We start from the raw sequence: 19833 nt of genomic DNA, 5'->3' as shown, positions 1-19833 counted from the left end.
GTCACGTGTCACAGCAAAAATGTCTGACAATACTGTATGTGTACTTGAAAGGAATTAAAAAAAAAAAACCTGATGTTTAAATAACCTTGATTAGATAGGAGCGTAAGCTTAGTTAAATGGGTGTGTTGATCTCGTTAGTTCTTTCAGTCAATGTCACGCTTAACTTTTATTTAACAGATAGCAGATATATGACTGTACTGAGACTGTAATGCTTTTATTTAGAGCATGCTGGGTCAATTTACACAGAAATAATAAAGCATTTTTAAGAGACCATAAAAACAGGCTTAAGTCACAATATGATAATTTACCAATAAATAGTGTGTCAATGTTCTTGGTCTCAAAAACAAAAAAATGAAAAAACAAAACAAAAAACAACTACTTCCTCTTTCTACTTGACACAAAAATCAGTCAGATGTAAAATTACTGCACTTTTATTTATTTCTTATTGTGAGTATATAAATGCAAGTCAAAATGTATATATCAGATAGTGCAAATCAGAACCCAGACAGCTATAATCCAATTTTGAGTGAATGAAAATTGTTCACTTTCCCCCCAGCATATTCTTTATACTTCAACTCTTCAAAAACAAAAATAAAGGTGCTTAGCCAATAGAAAAAGGCATACAATTTGAAGACAGGACACACATTAGAAAAACCATAATAAAACAGGATGCACACACATATTGTCAAAAACTTGCACCCCAATAAATCACAAATTGAACAGTTGTAAGTGCATGTCAATTTAACTATCTGTAGGCTGTTTGTCCAGTTTCAAAGTTGACATCTTTGACTAGCAGTTGGATGAATGTAAATCTTTTTCCCCCACATGTCATTGACTGGGACATGAATGTCTACCTGCTGTAGTTTGGTCCCATAGCGAGACATTAGGGTCATTCATAATAATAAGTTATTAAGTCATGATCTTCCTTTCTATAGGTAGACACACAAGGGTCTCAAAGAGTTTCAATTAAGTCCACAAAACATTAATATGTACATCTATTTTTTTTTCCAACAGCAATAATGAGTACATAACCAGCCATAGTTGTATACTGGTATTCTACACTTCAGGCACTATGGTGTATCAATGGCACCTAACCATTAAACTAGTGGTCAAATAAAATGAGCCTTTTGATGCCTGATATCAACATCTATAAAGCAGTGTGGCCAGTCAACTACATATGTGTCGCATTAAGTTGAATTGTACTTTATTTCACACAACAATCAAAATTCACACACAATTAAAAAATAAAATTACTTACTGTCCATATAGACAAAGCTATCAGTAAAATTGAAAACTAAAAAAGCTGGGAGATAAACACTTCCTTTAATCAATTAATAATAATCTCAAAATGGACAAATATCAGTTGATCAATTGGCCAGCCTTATCCAATCAGTATTTCACTACTTAGATATTAACTTTCTGTTCTGCATTTGTTTCGTTTGCATGTTTTAATAGTTTTGTGCAATAAAGATGACTAAATTCACAATGAAGGCACTCGATTTTGAGATGGAGTGCTAATTCCTCCAGAGATTTAAGGTTTGCCTATAACAGTGTCTGCCATGATTAGATGAATGTACTCCTCTAAATAACTTTGCTTAAACTCCAAAATATGTATTTTTCTATGAACTATGAGAGTTCGCATGTACAAAAAAAAAGAAAAATGTACAAAAAAAAAGAGAAAGATGAAAAGAAAGCAGAAAGCAAGAAAAAGGTGAAAGTTGGCATAATGAATAATATAGGAAATCAAAGCAATACAATAAAAAAGCCTCTTTGAAAAAGTTTTAGATGCATATGGATGTGTATGTTATATCCATTCTTGAAAGTGTGAAGGCTGACAAGTCTTATCCCAGGATTTAAAGCATGATGAGGGATCTTAACATCGTTACTGCTCTGTTCTCACTGGTCCTGTTCTACATCTTCTCCTTGCTGTTCGCCCTCATCATCATCAGTGGTCTGGAATTTATCATGGGCCCATTTAGGGCTCGTATTATTGGTGGTGTTGGTATTTGTGGCCCTGCGGAGGATGAAACGTCCCTTTGCGCGAAGAGCATTACCGCGACCACGTCCTCGTCCTCGTGTGTCCATCATCTTCTTCTCAGCTTCTCCATCTCTTTTACTGTGCTGAAAAAAGACAAAAAATACAGACTTACCAAGAATCTTCTTGATGCAATTATATAACATATATAGTTGTAGGTGGGACTATTTTTTCCATTAGAAACTCCAATAGAAAGGTAAAGCAGAATGGGTGTAACAAAGATCACAACATACTAGGAAGTATTTCTTGCTCTTGGGAGTGTATTCTTGATCCCAGTCGTCATTCTTTGCTGACATGTTCATGTGTGAATCACCATTATTGCTTCCATGAAAATTTCCTCGGTTCCAACTTCTGCCGCGTATTCTAAGCTGCTGAGAAACAGCAAATGGCAACCTTAAGTACCACAACAATAAGCAAACATCTTAGTTATTCAATACACTCAAAACTTACAAAGCCTCCTCGTGCCTGTCCTCTTTCTGCAGGCTCTCCATACTCTCTGAGCCCCTGTTGTATTTTGGAGAAACCTTCTGCCTTGATCTCAGCGTCATCTTCATGGTAAACAGATGAAGATGAGGAAGATGACTCAGAATGCTCACGTTTCTTCTTGTTTTTCTTAGGAATGAAATAACATTAGATTCAGACATTGATCATAAATGTTAACAATTCTTAAAAATTCAAAAATCAACTGGATCAAAGGTAACAACTTTTATTGTTCTTGACTTTATCAGGTCATTTGCTTCTCCACCAACTATAGATGAATCTTTACCAGAAGGAAATCAGGACATTTTTTAAACACTTGACAGCTTACATATTCCATATATCCAGCTGACCAGAAAGACAAAAAGGTGCGTTCACACTGACAGTGATTTAATAGCTGAAGATGACCAAGTGGCTGTCCTATTGGGCACAAGCAGGCATTCAAACCTGACGGTATCAGGAGGTTAAAATCATGTAAGCTCCACTCCCATTGGAAGATGTTGCATCGTATTGCAGCTCATCTGCATAAAATTCTGTGCTCAGCATTCGCACTGCCAGCGATTTCTGTCATTTATGTTGCCTCACATCACCAACTATCATTTCTTGTTGCTGCAGACTGCTGTGAGTGTGAACGCATCTCCAGGCCTTTTTATAAATGTTTTTAAGGCCTCTTGAGAGGCTCAAGATGGACTTCTTGACCGTTTCATCTTGCTTAATCTTTACTTGACTCAACCATTCTTTTAATGTTGAGGCAAGTAAAATTAATCTGAAATTGCAAATTGTTTATTGGTTCATCAAAATACTACATTTAGAGAAGTCATTATCACCAAGGCAGGATTTTTTTTTTCACTTGAGAGGTCACAACAAACCCAAACAAAAATATAACTGTCAGTTTATTATTTTTGTCACCAAAGTCACCAAAAAAGTAACCAAAATGGCAGCAGCTTCAACTGTTTAGGTCTCTCTTACAACTGAACAACTCAGAGCAGAACCTCTTTATTCATGATCACTCTCACATGCCTATACAGCAGCTTACTTCGGTTTTTTGTGGTTCTTTGAGTTTTTCTCAGTGGATATTTCCTTGCTTGAATCTGGAGATTCTCTCGATACCCTTCCTCCATACTCTTCCTCTCTGTGCTCTCTCTCCCCACTCAAGTATTTCTTTCTGCGCTCAATATCCAGCCGAAGGTCCACTGAATCACCTTTAGATTTTTTACCATCGACCTGTGGTGAGGAGAAAGAGATATTTTGGCCAGATGAGGGTTAGCGGCGTTCCAGTAGCTTCATGTAGCATTGCATGGGACGGGACCAAAAAGAAAAATATGGCAAAAGCTGAATTAAAACAACCATGCAGATGGATGAGAGGAAGAGACCTTTTCTAATATCATTTTAAGTGGCATTTTGGCTTCACACAGTCTTTCAACAGGCTAATTAAACAGTATTTCTCAGGCTGCAAAAGGTAACAATTGGATTTCCTCTTTCTTGCTCACCAAAATAAAAAAGACATTAAACAAAACAAAATAGTACAGGAGGCAACATTACAGGACCACAGCAGATATACTTTCATTGGTGCTCATGAAAGTATGTTGTTTTTACTTGGCCTAAACACCTCACTTGTTCTTTGCAGGCTTTGAAGAGGAATACTTACTATGACTTTTGTTTAGAGTCCTTTGAATGGATTTGACATGGGAACAACTGGTCACTTCCATTTCTGACCCCTGATTTCTTGCCTCTTAGGAAGGCTTGTACCCATAGTAAAAGGTTACCATCAAACGTTGAGGGGGCATTTACAACACAACAACCTGAATGCACCTCTTTTTGCATCTCACATTTGGACTTTTATGCCTCTCTCATCAGAAACAGAGTTTAGAGAGAGAAGGAAGCCTAAGAATGCTCTGGCTGGATCACTCGAGCAGCATTCTTTTCCAAAATACGTCATATTTCAAAATGTTCGGTCACCTTGAAGCTGTTTTCCATGGAGCTTTTCATCTCATCAAACAGAAGAGAGTGCCTCTTAAAAGCACTGGGAGAAACATCAATTCTCCTGTGAAAAAAAAAGGTGGAGAGAGGAATATTTTGATAAATGTTAATCCTCCTTTCTTAGAGCCTTAGAAATGATCAAAACAAATAAATTACTAATCATGCGTGAGAAAGCAGCCTGGGAAGTTGTCTCTGAATTTTTGTACCTGTGTATCTCTGGACTCTTTCTCTGCTTCATGAATTCTTTCTCAGCAGCTCGTCTCTGGTACATGGCAAATCGGTCATGTAGAGTCAGTCCAGAAGAAGGAAAATATTGAGCTGTGGGCGGACAAAAACATAATTGGTATTTTTTCATTAAATTATGAATTAGTAATATAAATACTTTTTAAATATGATAAATGAATAAAGATTTTATCAAGTAATAAAAACTGAATATACAAAACAAAACAAAAAGCTAAAAAATATTTATTAAATTAATACATTTAATTTATAGAATACAGTGTACCCCCTCAGGACCTTGACTGCAAAAGACCTCAGTCATCAGTTTCAGTCACCTTTAATGTGATGGACAATTGAAACTATGTGTTGGGCAAACAGCTCAGATGGGCTTTTGAGTGACTGCTGAGCCTGAAGATGCTGAAGGACAGATTGAAACTCCAAATCCTTCTTATCAAGATGCAGTAAATCCAGAAGATTCCTTCTTTCATTGCTCAAAACAGACGTCCTGTCAAATACAGCAATGGTTAGGAAAGGCAAAATGAAATAGAATTCAAATCTGATAGTCAGAAGCAGTCATATGCACAAAGTTTTATAAAGATGCATGTAGAAGTAGAAGCAAAAGGTCCTTGGTGAAATCTTGGAGGGAAACAGAAATCATTTACCTTGCAAGGTCATCACTTAGAGAATCCATCCTCACACTGAATTCACTTCCTCTTTTCACTGAAGCTCTTGGTGGGGATTCCTCGTTCATAACCACAAACATCTCTTGCTCACGGTTCTCAGAGCTCCTCCTGGGCAGCAGTGTGGGTTTAGAAGAGGAACTTAGTGTGGTTTTCTCCTTTCGTTTTACATTAGAGAGCTTTTCAGGTGAGGGATCCTTAAACATGCCACTGAGCTGGTCTCTCTTAGATAGAGCAGCTAGTAAATTCGCTGCTCTTTCCTGTTTATGGCAGAGCAGGAGAGCTTCCAGCTCATCATCCCATGCCATGTCCTTCATCCTCCTGACACGATTCTCGAACATTTCACGAGCGGACATCGTGACTTTGCTTTTGCTTTTGGAGGGATCGTTTTCCATATCCTTCACCCTATCCGACATCTCCATTTCTTCATCATCATCCTCGTCATCCTCGCACAGAATTGTCGGGCCGTTTCGTGAACCCCTTTTAGTGGAGCTTATGGGTAACTTGTTACCATCACCACTCTTGGCAGATTTGGATTTCTCCTTCTCTTCTGCTTTGTCGTGATCTACAATGTGAGACAACTCAATGCCCTTTTCAAACATTTCTACGTTTTCTTTATCACATACTATATCGCCATTACTTTTCCCTTTATGTGTGTTGTCGTCCCATGTAGAGGCCTGTTTTTTAAGATTTTGCTCCTCCTCGAGATATATTGTATGTGAGAGAGAGATTTTTTGTTTTTTTTTTTTTTTTATATAGTGTTCTGAGGCGTATCTGTTGTCAGTTTGGTGTGACAGGGTTTTTGTGCACCAAGTCAAATTGACAGAACTATTCGTAAACTGTAATGGATTCGTTCAGTTTACCGTGCACAAATGAATGGCTTCCACTTTGAAAGAGGTAAACAAGTGTGTGTGAGGCTGGGAAAATTTCACTTCATCCATTTGCAAAGTGCAAATATAAACCTTTTATACCTTTTTAGAACATCTAAATTACAGACTGTGTGCTGACATTTGTAAATAAGGCAAATCTAGCTCTTCATGTGTGTTGGTTCTTTCTTTCAACAGCTCTGTTGATGCATTTGAAGGGCAGATCGCAAACCCAACTGTGCAATCTTACTTTTTGTCTGGCACACACACAGGATTTATTGTGTTATTTCCACTCTAACACTGACTAAAATAAAAGTAAAAAAGAAAAAGAAAATAGAAAGCACATTTCAGATGCATAGAATCCACTGAAACGATGAACATCTGTCATTTAATTCGCTTGAAAGCCCTAAAAAATAGTATGTACAAAGCAAATTAATCTAGGGCTGGGTAGAAATGATGATCTTTGTTTGAACAATTGACTACTATGAATCAGTCTCATGAATCAGTCATATTTAGTGAATCAAAAATATACAATGCATCCAGTGTAGCCCTGATTCTGGCAATTAATGACTATTATGGGATGATTTGTTTTATGAATGGTTTAAAAAGATGAGAGTTACTGATTTGAATCAGTCTGAAATGGCCCTTTATGATATACAGCATTAGCAGACAGAGACTAAATGGAATTGAGTCAGGAAGCCTGCAATAATTCCCAGCCCTAGGATAAATAATGAAATAATATACACTATTGGTAAAAAGTTTGGAATAACTACGATTTTTTTTTAGGCAGCAGTTATTTGCACTAAGTTTAAATAGCAATAGAGGCTATTTACACTAAGTGCAAATAGCAATTAGATGCTATTTACACTAAGTGCAAATAGTGATGGATGCTATTTACACTAAGTGAAAATAGCAGTATTTTTAATAATATGATATTTACAGATAGTGCAGATAGCAATAGATTGTATTTACACTGTTAAAATAGCAGGATTTTCTGCTACTTATACTACTTATTGCAAATAGTGGCAATTATCTGCACCTTAGTATTACACTAGGCCTACGTTATAAAACAATATACAGTAATAACGTACTGAGTGTAAATTATAATTTTAATTCAAATTATTAAATGGATGCCACCTTATTGGGACAATAAAGCCCTCCCTACACCTACCCTAACCCTACCCGATACTTTATTTTCAGCCTTTTGATTGTTTCCTTCATTTTTATTGAAAATAAATGCCTTTAGTTAGGTCAAAGGTGTATTCGTACCCTGGTCGATCGCGTCAAAAAGCCTAAGGTATGTGCTTTACCATCGACGCCACTGAAACTAATGTCTAACAGCCGTGTTTTGTAGTGTTGACTAACCCTATAACACGTTTGTGGGAGGAGCTAGTGTAAATAGACTATGCCAACAAGGCAGGCTATTTGCACTTAGTGTAAATAGACACACCATTTTTTTATGTTTTAAAATAAGTCACTCAGCAAGTTGGCATTTATTTTATTAAAAATTGTATTGTATGTAAATTGTAAAAACTGTATTTAATATTTTGAAATATTATTGCAATTTAAGCTGAATTTTCAGCAGCCATTACTCCAGTCTTCAGCATCACATGATTTTCAATTAATAATCACTCTTAATATTATCAGTCTGTCAAGATACTGCTGTCAGGGATACGAAGGCACGACAAAGATTATAACAACAAATCCTTTTAATGATAATCCACACGATGGAGAGGCTCTAGCACAGAGGGTAACATTAAACAACACTGGACAAAGGAAGACAGGACAGACTACACTTTAAATATGTGAGAATATAATTAATGACACACAGCTGAACTAAATGACACAATCAAACATGAGGGAAACTAGGTCATACAGAGCACATGAGGGATGAAAACAGCACAAAAGTCCAATGGGGTGTGACACCGTGTTGAAAACCGCTTTAATATTTATTTATTTATTTTTATTTCCTTTTTCTGGATTCTATGATCAATAAAAAGTTCAAACAAACGGCATTTATTTGAAACAGGAATCTTTTGTAACATTATGTCTAATGTTATTTGTAATAATATTGTCACTTTTGATCAATTTGTGTTTCATTGACAATAATAAGAAATGTTTCCTGAGCATTAACTGTTAGTATGTTAGTATTAGAAGGATTTCTGAATTATCATGTTGTACTGAAGACTGGAGTAATAGCTGAAAATTCAACTGTCATCAGAGAAATAAAATACTTTTTGAAATATTTTTAAATAGAAAACACTGACATTAAATTGTAATAATATTTCATAATATTACTGTATTTTGATGAAATAAATGCAGCCTTGGTGAGCCTTAGAGACTGCTATTATTCCAAACTTTTAGGATGTGTACAAATTGACAAATAAGCAACACAGTTTTTCATTAAAAGAAAGCAAACTTACTTCAAAAACGCAGCGGAGATAGCAATTGTATCATCTGTCTGTTGGTCAATATTTGTAAAGAGCCCAAAACCATTGAAAACTGGTGTAAGGCTTTTCTTTATGGGGCTGGTGTTTGAACTCTGCCAGGTGGTGTCACCTTTATTAGGAGCATTAAGAGCAGGACTTGTCTCGTTGGTTGCAGAGTCCATCGGTTGGTCATTAGTGACAGTGGAGCAAACCTGCGGACTTGCCTTTTTAGGACTAGTGTCATGGTTCCTCAAAACCTGACAGTTCTCCACAGCCCTGTCTCCATCAGAATTCCCTTTGGCCACTGGAGAGCCTTCCACCTGCTCTGCCAGAGCCCCATCTCCTCCTCCTCGGGTTTCTTCGGGCACAGAGATGTCCTCTTTTACATCTCTGCAACTGCGTTTGGCAGACCCAGCGTTGGAGGAGGAAGAATGGTGTGACTGTGGCGATCTCCCTGAGGATGACCTGTCAGAGCGGCGGGAATGGCTGCGGGGCTGAGGACTTTTTGACTGCTTCTTGGGAGAGCGTGAATGCGAGCGGCCCCTCTTGGGGCTGGTGGGGTGGTACTGCTGCTGTTGCTGCTGATAGTGCTGCCGGAAGTTCTGCCAGTTTTTGGGTCGGTAGTTATTATATCCACCCCTTCCGCCACGCTGAAAGCGGCCACGGAAAAAGCCCTGACCTCTGCCCCGGAAGTAATATGGCCTCCGGAAGCCTCTGTGGTTGCCTCGAAACTCACGTTGGTTCTGGTACTCCCGTGTGTGGTTCCGCTCCCGGTTGTGGGACGGAGAATGGGATCTTGACCGAGAGCGAGACCTAAAGTTTGAAGACAACCAAATGAAGAATTGAGTGAACAAAGCTCTTTAGGATATAGAAAATGACACAAAGAGACATTACATATGCTATAGTGTTTTTCCAAGCAAAACAACAAAATAAATCCTTAAAAATCCAAAAAAGACTAAACAAAACATAAAATAAGCCTATACATCTTCTTCTGGAACCTCAAGATACCTCTGCGTGACAACAAAACAGACCAAAGATTTTCACTATTCACCATTGCAGATCTCAAATCAAATTTTATTCAAATGTAATTTGGTTATAATGTCAAGAAATGTGGTTATGAGACTCTTTAGAACAAATGATATTTGTTTTATTGATGTCCAACTAAATGCTTTAGGTCATTTTTTCAAAATAACAGTAAATAATGACTTTGGGCCATTCCTCACACAAATAAACAATTTTCTATAATGCTTTTATAGTGTTTTTATCCTTTTTGGAGCTAGAAAGCCAAAAAGGATAAAAAGTAGTTAGATTATCTTAAAAGAATGCATAATAATAATAATAATAAATGAATGCTATTAAATGAACAACAATAATAAAAGGTTAACTATCTCTTTAATAACCGATAACATTAATTTCTAAAGCAAAAAGGCCAATGGATATAGCAGTAAAATTTTACAAATATATAAGAAATATTTATTTCATATATTCTATAAATGTGAATTCAGCTGTTTTGACTATTTAAGATCAATAATTAGTGAATATTATACACTGTTGCTATGACAAATTACAAATAAAAGCTCTGGGTGCAAGGTCAACTTTAGCCACACGGTGGCCCTGTTGTTCTATCTATGAACATCTTAAGTAAGTAGTTCTGGGCTTTCTGTAAAGCAGTCCATTTCAGCATGCTTTAACAAATCACAAACACTAATAATCTACTAAACAACTTGCACATGCAAGTACTTCATACTGTGCATTGCATTCTGATCTATTGAATATTCAATATGCATAATTTCTAGAATATAATCTCATTGGAAAATGTACAGACACTGAAACATTTCAACATTATGCACACGTCACCTGTTTCAGACAAAAAAAAAATTACAGATGACATGCAATTATATCTAGCACTGTATTAAAACCTGTCATTCTAGTACAGTGGAATTTTTCTGTCATTTGAAAAGTGAAACGGTATTGCAAATGATTATCCAACTGAAGCACCCTGAAACCGAATTACAATCCAACAAACAGCTACAAACATAATGACATTAACAATAATCTACATTTTCGGCTCGTTTTGTACTCACCTGATGCGCTTTTTCATTGGAATACAGAGTAAGAAGGTAGTGCACAAAGCAACATGATACTCTCACAGTTAGCGAGAGGGACTTTGCATTTCCTCTAGTGAGCGTGGATGGAAAGAGTCAGTCACATGGGTCATATGGGAAAGATTTCTACTCTCTTTTCTACGAAGCAAAGAGGAGGTTCTCAGCCTGCCAGTTACAACACATTAGCTTTGCAGAGAGAGCAGACTTTAACTGAAGGTAAAAATTACAACAGCTCCCTTATTTGAAAAGCTATTTATCCACTAGTTAAGTTAAATTGGTTTAAGTAATTATTTAGTCACTTTCATGGTATTTCAAACTTATATAATTTTCTGTCTTCTGAGAAGCACAAAAGCAGACATTTTAATTGTACTGGTTGCACTTTTCCCTGTTATTACAATGAATGGAAACTGAGGCATTTAATCTTCTACAGGGTAAAAAAGCAACATAAACGTCATCCATATGACTCATACACTGAACGGCATGTCTTCTAAAGTCATATGATAGCTTTATGTGAGATACTGACCAAATTTAAGTCATTATTGACTGAAAACCGTGATATCGGAGTTCACGTCTCACAAGAAAATTTTTGGTCTGTTTGTCACACAAAGCCATCATAAGACTTCAGAAGACCTGAAATCTCCTCTGTGCAAAAGTCATGTCGACAACTTTAATAGAGTTTTGCATCTTTTTAAAGCTTGAAACTGAAATAGCACTTGAAAAAACCAACTAGTACAATTCTTTTATGTTCCACAGAAGAACAAAGAAATACAGATTTGGAATAGACATGATGGTGAGTAAATGGACAAAGTTTGGACAAACTGTCCTTTTTATTTAGTACTTTGCTTTCTCAGAAACTGGGTATTTACAATTTGGAAATGACTGCATTTTCATCCACTTTTGACCTTATGACAGTTTGATTTCATTCAAAACCATACAGCTATGCTTCATTCTTATGACATGCATGCATCAAGCTTTTTCCAGCTGCGGCATCTCTCTGAAACTGTGGTCAGCAATGAGAGGCCAGGCTCACAAATAAGGGACATCAGATTTTGCAAATCAGGGATTCCATTTGCATGAAAAATCAACATTGTTCATCTCTCTGACTGGCCTCAAAGTATACTGTCAACCACACAGGAAAAAAGGACCCATGCTTATGGGAAAAAATCATGCATCCTTAAAAATATTTAAAACAAAAAACCAGAGTACCACAAATATGTATCCGTTTTTGTCTAATACAGAGCAGCAGTTTTTTGGCAGGGGCAATTTACATTTGGCTACCTAACGGGCTCCACTGTGTTATAAGCACAAAACCGGCAGTCCTATGAGAATGTGCAGGGAAGTACAATTTCAGCACGGGAAATAAGAAAGTGTGGTGAGCCTTTCCAATGCCACAGCCCTTCCCAAATATCAGACTTTATGCAATGCTGACGAACACATGGAGAGTAAAATCACTGTGACTGAGCAGCCCCTTTTCAACAAGTGAGGAAGCCAGAGTATAAAAGCACAGGGTGCTTTTATTTATGTACAGAGGTGTACCTTGTTTGTGTTGCTAGGCTGTTGATAGTGGGATGTTGATTTTTATTTATTTTGATTTATGGAGGGTCATGGAGGGGAAGCCGAGCGTGAGTCACATGTTTACAATGAAGTTCCATTGTGTGTTTACGAACAAAGTGAGAAGTAAAGAGTTTGCCAACCCACCCAATCCTTAAGCACATCTGTCAAGACACAGTAAGCCTTATTGTGTTGTATGGTCAGAATGAGTAGCTAATGTTCATTGTTCTCCAAGCACAAGATTATAAGTAGATCCAGATGGAATCTTTCTTCTTGCATTTTCTGGGTTTATTTACACAGAATTGTGAGCGAATTCCATGTTGTCCTGATTGGAAGACAGCAAAAGAGGCTAAATGAATCTGCATGAATGACCTAGTAGCAGGAAAATGGAAATGGAAACTGATAATTTAATTTGTTTTTTTCCTCTTAGAAATTATATTACAGCACATCCCTTATTTCCTATTAATTCTGTTATGTATTTATATCCACAACACGTCACTGAAAGTGATGACTGGAACTTGAAAGTACAAAGTCTGACTCAAAACTGAAATTAAAAATTGAAACCAACTCCTTCAACCAACATCAGCACACACCTGCTTTGTACACTTCATTAATGGTAACCATCAAATTTTTTCATTTACAAAATATTTTGTATGCCATGATGATTGCAAAGCCAGTAGCTTCTATTTAATTAGCATACTAGACACTTACCAATATCTGCGTTTCCTGGATCTAGATCTAGAGCTGCTTTGTGATCTGGAACGGGAGCGGGAATCAGAATGGGATCTGGAGGCCGAGCGAGAGCGAGACCTGGACTCTGATTTCTGTGTCTTTGACATTGCCTGTAACAAAACGAAAACCATTCAGACCAGCAAATTACCAAAAAATGACATTTTTAAAAAGTTGTAACCATGTTTGTTCTAGATTTTTTTAAATCAATTATATTTTCAGCAAAAAAGCAAGGAACATTTTTATAAAAGGGTTTATAGTGTTACAAGGGCTTGTTTTACTTTAAAAATTTTATGGAAATCACCACTCAGCCATCTACATTGAGATGTTTTTTTCTCTGGGACATTAAGATGGCTTAGCTTGGCTGTATTAAAATTTCCATATCTTTAAATCACGGTTTGTCAGGCTACAACCTGGAAAAATAAGCACTAAAGGTTTGTTTAAAGGCACATCAGGAATTAAATATGGAATAAGGAGCAAATGTCAGTCTACAAGGCTGTTCAAGTTTATGTGAGGGATCATCAACAGACAGTCTGTCATTGTTCTTAAAAATAATTTACAGTTTGTTTATTTTGCGATAATGGCTGGCTAATTGTATATTATACCGCTCATTACACCACTAAATATTGATTTGAGTTGACTTATTTTCTTACCTATATATTATCTTAAAACTTCCACCAGGAAAAAAAAAAATCATTATAGCAATCAGCCAACAATATTAGAGTAATATTAATACTGTAAACATCCAAAGTGATTTTCACTACAGTCGATAACTGAGATGTAAGATGGCATCATTTGCGCTGTACAAAACAAAATGTCTACAGTGTGATTGTGGATTGTGTGATGCAAGAGACATGAAAGTAGAGCCAGTTTCAGTTACCGATGATAAACGTTGCTACGCAAGACAGTACAACAGTCAGGTTCCAGAAGAAAAAAATTGCATTAATTTTCTCCATAGAGGAATTCATTTTTTTGACAGACATAATGTGAGTTATAAGGTTGTTAACTGATGGTATATGCTTTGTTGACGTTTTAAAAAAAAATCCTGGTAAAAACTACATTACATATGATTCTGCAAAGAAATCTCCTTTAGCATCTGCCCATGATGGGAATGACAATCATACACTCTCAAACTACTTTAGATGTATATTAGTATATGCATACTGAGCAATAACATTGTTTCTATATACAAAATCAACCTCTTGAAATCAGCAGTTTTATATTCGTTTGTCATCTTTTATTTGATTATGTTATTCTTCCCTCATTAAAGCCATTAAGTAGACTAAGTAGATTAAGTAATGTTTTGTCTTTGTAATGTTGTGATTCACCTCGCTGATAGTTGGTTGTTTGATTCACGGCTTATAAACCTGAAACAAAGACAAAATTCCATAAGGAAAAATGAATGGGAAACATTTCCAAAACCAAGGCCACTGAAAAGGTGGAAGGCACTGATGAACTCTATTAGAAACTATCAAAGTTCTGAATGTCACGATTGACCAACTGAAAATTGGCCATTTTAGAGCAGTGTGTAATTTCTGTACCAGCGGGAATAGCAAAAACAATGACCAGGAAATCCACTTAAAACGTCTAATTTAAGAATGTGTATATGGCTTTACTTATAGTCTTCCTTGTACATTAAAATGTGATAGGAGAAAGTATTTCAACTGAGAAAAAATGCACACTTCAGCTTCAGTTAATCTAACTTTCTTTCAACAGTAAATATTTAAATACACAACACATGTGTTGAGTCTACTGACAAGGACAAATGTGATGAAAAGCTACAGGTTTGGCAACACAGATGTAAAGTGACGCCACATTAGCATGGAGGTGAGAGTGATTTACTGGCTCTTTAATGTTAACCCCAATGTATTTAAAGAGGTGTTGAAAGGTGATTCTGTCTATTGTCCATCATCTTTACCCTCCACAAATGCCTTCAACTGTTTCGCTGGCCTCACTCTTGGGTTTTTACCATAGGGAACACTTGTGATCAAAGAGAGACAGCACTGGCTCAAAATAAACTTGCAGCAGAGATAAAGAGAGAGCTTTTGAATTCACTGCGATGGCTGAAAATATCCATATTATAAGTTGCACCTTGACTTGTCATCATACCTGTTTTAAGATCGCACAGTTAATTAAAGTTACTAAACATAGATTCAAATCCAGTCTGAATTTATTTGCTATCTTTGCACTCATTACTAAGTGAGAATACTTCAAGATATTTGTTTACTTTATCTGGACAGAAAGCGACTGGTGACGCATCGCAAACAATTAGCTGTCACCTAACTGATCCATTATGACTGCTGACATAACGATCTCAAATAGACGTACAGAAATAGACCCGTTTACACCACGATAACTATATTAGCATCCACACCAACAGATAATAACGTTCTGATTATTCTAAGTTCATGATGCACTTACAATGTCCGCAGCTTTTAATGCTCAAGCGCTTAAAAGCCGACTGGATTCTGATTGGCTGTCAATATTTTTATTATTCATCAGCTAGAAAAAATGCTTTGAAAGTGACTCCAACAATATTGTTTTTTGTGTCATTATTGTAATACAGTAATTGTGGTGCAGACTGCACTATTCTCTTCTTTTAACTTCTAACTTTAACTCTTATCTTTCACTTTATGGTTATAGTTATTTTTTTATTTGTCATTCTCGCTGTAAATGGCCCTTTTTGTGTTCCATGACATCCTAAACTTTCTCTTGGCTTTGCTTGTGAAAAACAAGCCTCAAGATTTACTGCCATTTTTCGGTAATCCTACATATGATGTGCAATTCACCTTGGCACTCCAGAAAAGTTATTTGGGAGCTTTTCCTGTTTGAGACTCATCAGAAGTAGCTTTGCACACAGGAAATTGCAGACTGAATGCTTAAGCTACAATTCATTGTGGTATTTTTGTGTATAGCATGCGAGTAGATCCATGCTGCTGTTTTAGTAAACACCAACCGAAATTAACCCAGAGCCTTTTTTTTTTTAATTTGCTTTTGACTGCTTGTTGGTTTTGGCCAGCAGTCCATAATTTCCTGCAGCCTCCAGACATCCAGACGTTTGGCTTACTGTGCAAATTTTCTAAGCTACTTTACTTCTACTGAATTTTGAAGAACTATGGGAACATACTTGGAAGTTTAACCATTAAATTAATGTCACAAGTATTCATATAGTATGTCAAATAAGACACTTGGTGTTCAACAACCCAGCAGCAACAGTTTCTCATTTTCAACACCTGTCTTTAGAGATTAGCAAAGTTAGTTTCAGATGCTTAAAATAGAGATAACAGGAAAATAACACGTCACCAGATACTTCCATCTGTATACAGTATAGCTTCCCTTCTGCAAATGAGATCCATCTAATTGACTGATCATGACCCTTTTAAGATAATGAAGGCATCTTTACAAGTGTTAAGAAATTGTGTGGGATTCATTTCAAAGCATAGTATTATAGATTAATAAAGAGCAGCTGTCTTGTAATCCTTCTTTATCTAATCCTTAATTTTCCTGAGGGGGTCAATAAAGCATCTACGTGCCTATTTGTCCATATGGGAATGGAGTGTGGTCTGTAGTCTAATCAAAAGGATTTGATAGCTAAAAATGTCTGTGTCATACATCTCCGGTGGTCATACCCTTGTGCTGTCATTACAACATCACACATGCCCATGCATCTAGATGGCTCCCAACAGTGACAGCTGCATTTGGACCTTCTCACCTGTTCGATTAAGGGGGGAAAGTTGATGTAAACAATGGTGCAAACTGACACGACCACAGTATGCTCCCAACACTCAATCAGCCACTCTATCATTAAGACCACAGATGCAACACCAGCAGCACCAAAATCCCATTTGTTATCTGCATTAGTCAATGCAGCAAAAGAGACACTTATCAACAGCCAAAGCACCTGCTACATTCTTCCAAAGACTCCACAGATGTGTGAAAACCTCTTTGAAGTGTACAAAACATATGCCTTCTAGAGCCTACAGCTTAAGGTAAACATTTGATTGATTGTGGAGTTTCAAATCAATCTCTTCAGCAAGTCTATTAATAAATGAAGTATGGGTGCATTGCTTGAACTTTAGAAGCTCTATACTTTTTGGTTGCAATGAGCTGCAGCTTAAAGGCTCAAAGAGATTCACATCCTGTCATCATTTCTCACCATCAGAACGTCGGCATGGTTTTCTATCCTCTTTAGGTCACAAAAGAGGTAGATCTTCACACTGTTTTCCATATTAAGTAAATTGTAACTATGGGCTGTCAAGTTTCAGAACTGACAGTATAGTTCATACATTTTGAGGACTCTATTTTGAGTTTTCTAAAGTTCTAAATGAGTGGCTTTGGGTTGTGAAAAGTCATCTCAACATTAACTTTTATTGAACAGAAAAGAGCAGCGGGAACCTTCTGCTAAAGTTTTAATTTAGTGTTTCACTGAAGAAAGAAAATAATTAAGGTTTTAAAAGATATGTGGGTATATACAGACATAAGACCCAAAACCCAAAACCCTGCTTATATAGGAAACTTTTTTATTTTATTTTTATTTTTTTATTAATGCTGAGCCTGGTCCAGTGCTGGGACCTCTTTGATTTTGTGATGACTTGTGTCTCATCTCGCTGTCATCGCTGCATCTGTTAGCCTCTGCTGATTTCACAAGGGAACTCATCAGTTGAAGGTCTTCTCTATTTCAGTCTTATATCAGAATTACATAAAATATATTGCCTAATGGATGTACTGTGTAATGAGCTGCCTGTAGTCTGTTTGACAAAACTGATTATTTAAAAAATGGGCTGACCAAACTTTCCATATTAATATAGTGAGCTACTGATAAGGCAAGAGACTGAGATGTTATTGTTTCAAGAACATGCTTCACAAAGCCAAAAGTAAGTGAATAGTCTTACATAATGTAGGCCTACAAATCCATACGCAAACTGTGGTTGAACAGATTTTAGATTATTCAAATATGGTATGGCACTACGATGTAAGTTCTGACTGACAAAATGTTGTGTCACAGTGTCACGCATTCAATCTCATCTATCATTAATTAAGACTTTAAAAGAAATATTCTCGTACATTATCAAACATCCCCCCTTTAAAAATCCACAAATAATGTATAGTGCTCATGAACTGTATTTTATAATTACATAATAAGACACTTAAAAAAAAAGGTAGGCCTACATTTAAATAATGAAATTTATGCTCAGGACAAATAAGGTAATACGAATTCAACTAAGGGAATAAAAACTGACAAATTAACGCTGCTGATTGTAGAATGGTGTTTTTAATTTGTATTTTTGTAAATATTTGGAACATGGTGTGGAACTATTGTTAATTATAAATATATAGCCTATTTAAACTGTAATATCATGCATGGTTTGTCTATTTATTTTTAATTAAGAAATAAAAGCTTCACATCTTTGAAAATGATTTTAACTGATGCCAAAAAAAAAATATCAAACTGATTTTGAAAACCTTATAAATGTTTACCAGTTCATGAATAGTGAAATGAATAATGAAAATGAATCTTTTCATGAGTAAAACTGTGGTAATTTAGCATCATCAATAATTACTGTTGACACAAAGCTGCTTACATTTTTAGTTTGTTTGTATCCTCTTTATTCCATGTAACTCTACTATTTTATTATATTAAAGTTTCTAAAAAAATAAATAATAAAAAAAAAACACTTACCTATAATTCGATGTAGTCCACGATGAAAAGATTCATCTACTGTCAAATGTTACAGGTGACTGAAATAGTTTCCTTTCGTTTTGAAAGAAAAAAAAATCATTCGTTATACTTAAAGTATCTATTTAAATCATTCTGACGGAGAAAACGGCCATGTCCAGTTGGTTTAACCTGAAGTATCCACATTCAAAACGTAGTTATTTTAATTCCAAATGACAAACGTGTCGTATTAAGTCGTAACCAAACTGTATAGTCACTCGTGTGAATACGGAGAACTATTCAAGTCAAATGATGTAAAGCAGCTTTATGTGCTCACAGTGACAGACTGGGGGTGTGGGTGTGACACGAGACTGTGCGATACTGCGTGGATACTACAGGCTGCGAGGGTTAAGTTTCTCCTCTACATTTCCCTGTCAATCAAATGTGCCCTTACTCCCTTAGCCACGCCCTTAGATAAGTTAAAGAAACAGGCACGCTTTTTTCATATTTACGTAGAAGGCAAGATCTTTTGTTAGCGTCATAAACACACACACACACACACACACACACACACACACACACACACACACACACACACACACACACACACACACAACAGCAGCTTCAGAATTCGCACTTAAAACATATTTAACTGCTAGGCTATTTATGTTGTACAAACAAAATAAGAAAGGCTATTCAAGTTATATTAGAGGTAGGGTGCAATTTGCTAAAAACAGAGGGGACTATTTGCAAAGAGAGTGTGATCATTGAAATTTTAATGTAGAAATTTAGACAAGGTAGAAATACAGTGTAATTCTTCATATAAAATGAACAGTAAAAATACATAATAATGTATTAATAATAAATAATGTTTTCAACTGAATTATAGTTTATCCATAATATTACTTTCTTCAGTGATAAAGTCATCTCGTCTGAGTCTGAAAAGAAATATTGCACAGATCACGCACCGTTTATACACAAAAAAACAGTTCTAAACAAATGTGTTGGTGGATTTTGGTGTGAAAGGACAACAGAGGATGGAATTTTTTAATGGAGGAAGCATTATTATCGATTACGGTATTTTGACCAGATGGCAATGGTTTAAA

At 36.1% G+C, this 19833-nt stretch overlaps 1 protein-coding gene across 1 annotated transcript; it reads right to left on the bottom strand.

The window, feature by feature from the left end:
* Positions 1 to 1727: 1727 nt before the first annotated feature.
* LOC109065651 (thyroid hormone receptor-associated protein 3-like) lies at positions 1728 to 19100 on the bottom strand. The gene is given in 11 exon segments (XM_042741399.1): positions 1728 to 2121; positions 2269 to 2406; positions 2486 to 2648; positions 3549 to 3736; positions 4472 to 4556; positions 4699 to 4810; positions 5047 to 5216; positions 5374 to 6092; positions 8677 to 9499; positions 13054 to 13184; positions 18752 to 19100. Coding segments are annotated over 10 exon segments (2751 nt in total). The 5' UTR covers positions 13182 to 13184; positions 18752 to 19100; the 3' UTR covers positions 1728 to 1896.
* Between the last annotated feature and the right edge of the window lie 733 nt (positions 19101 to 19833).

Source organism: Cyprinus carpio, chromosome B16, assembly GCF_018340385.1.
Source record: "Cyprinus carpio isolate SPL01 chromosome B16, ASM1834038v1, whole genome shotgun sequence".
NCBI lineage: Eukaryota > Metazoa > Chordata > Actinopteri > Cypriniformes > Cyprinidae > Cyprinus > Cyprinus carpio.
The sequence above is the reverse complement of the archived record's forward strand: the minus strand, read 5'-3'. Positions and strand labels throughout refer to the sequence as shown.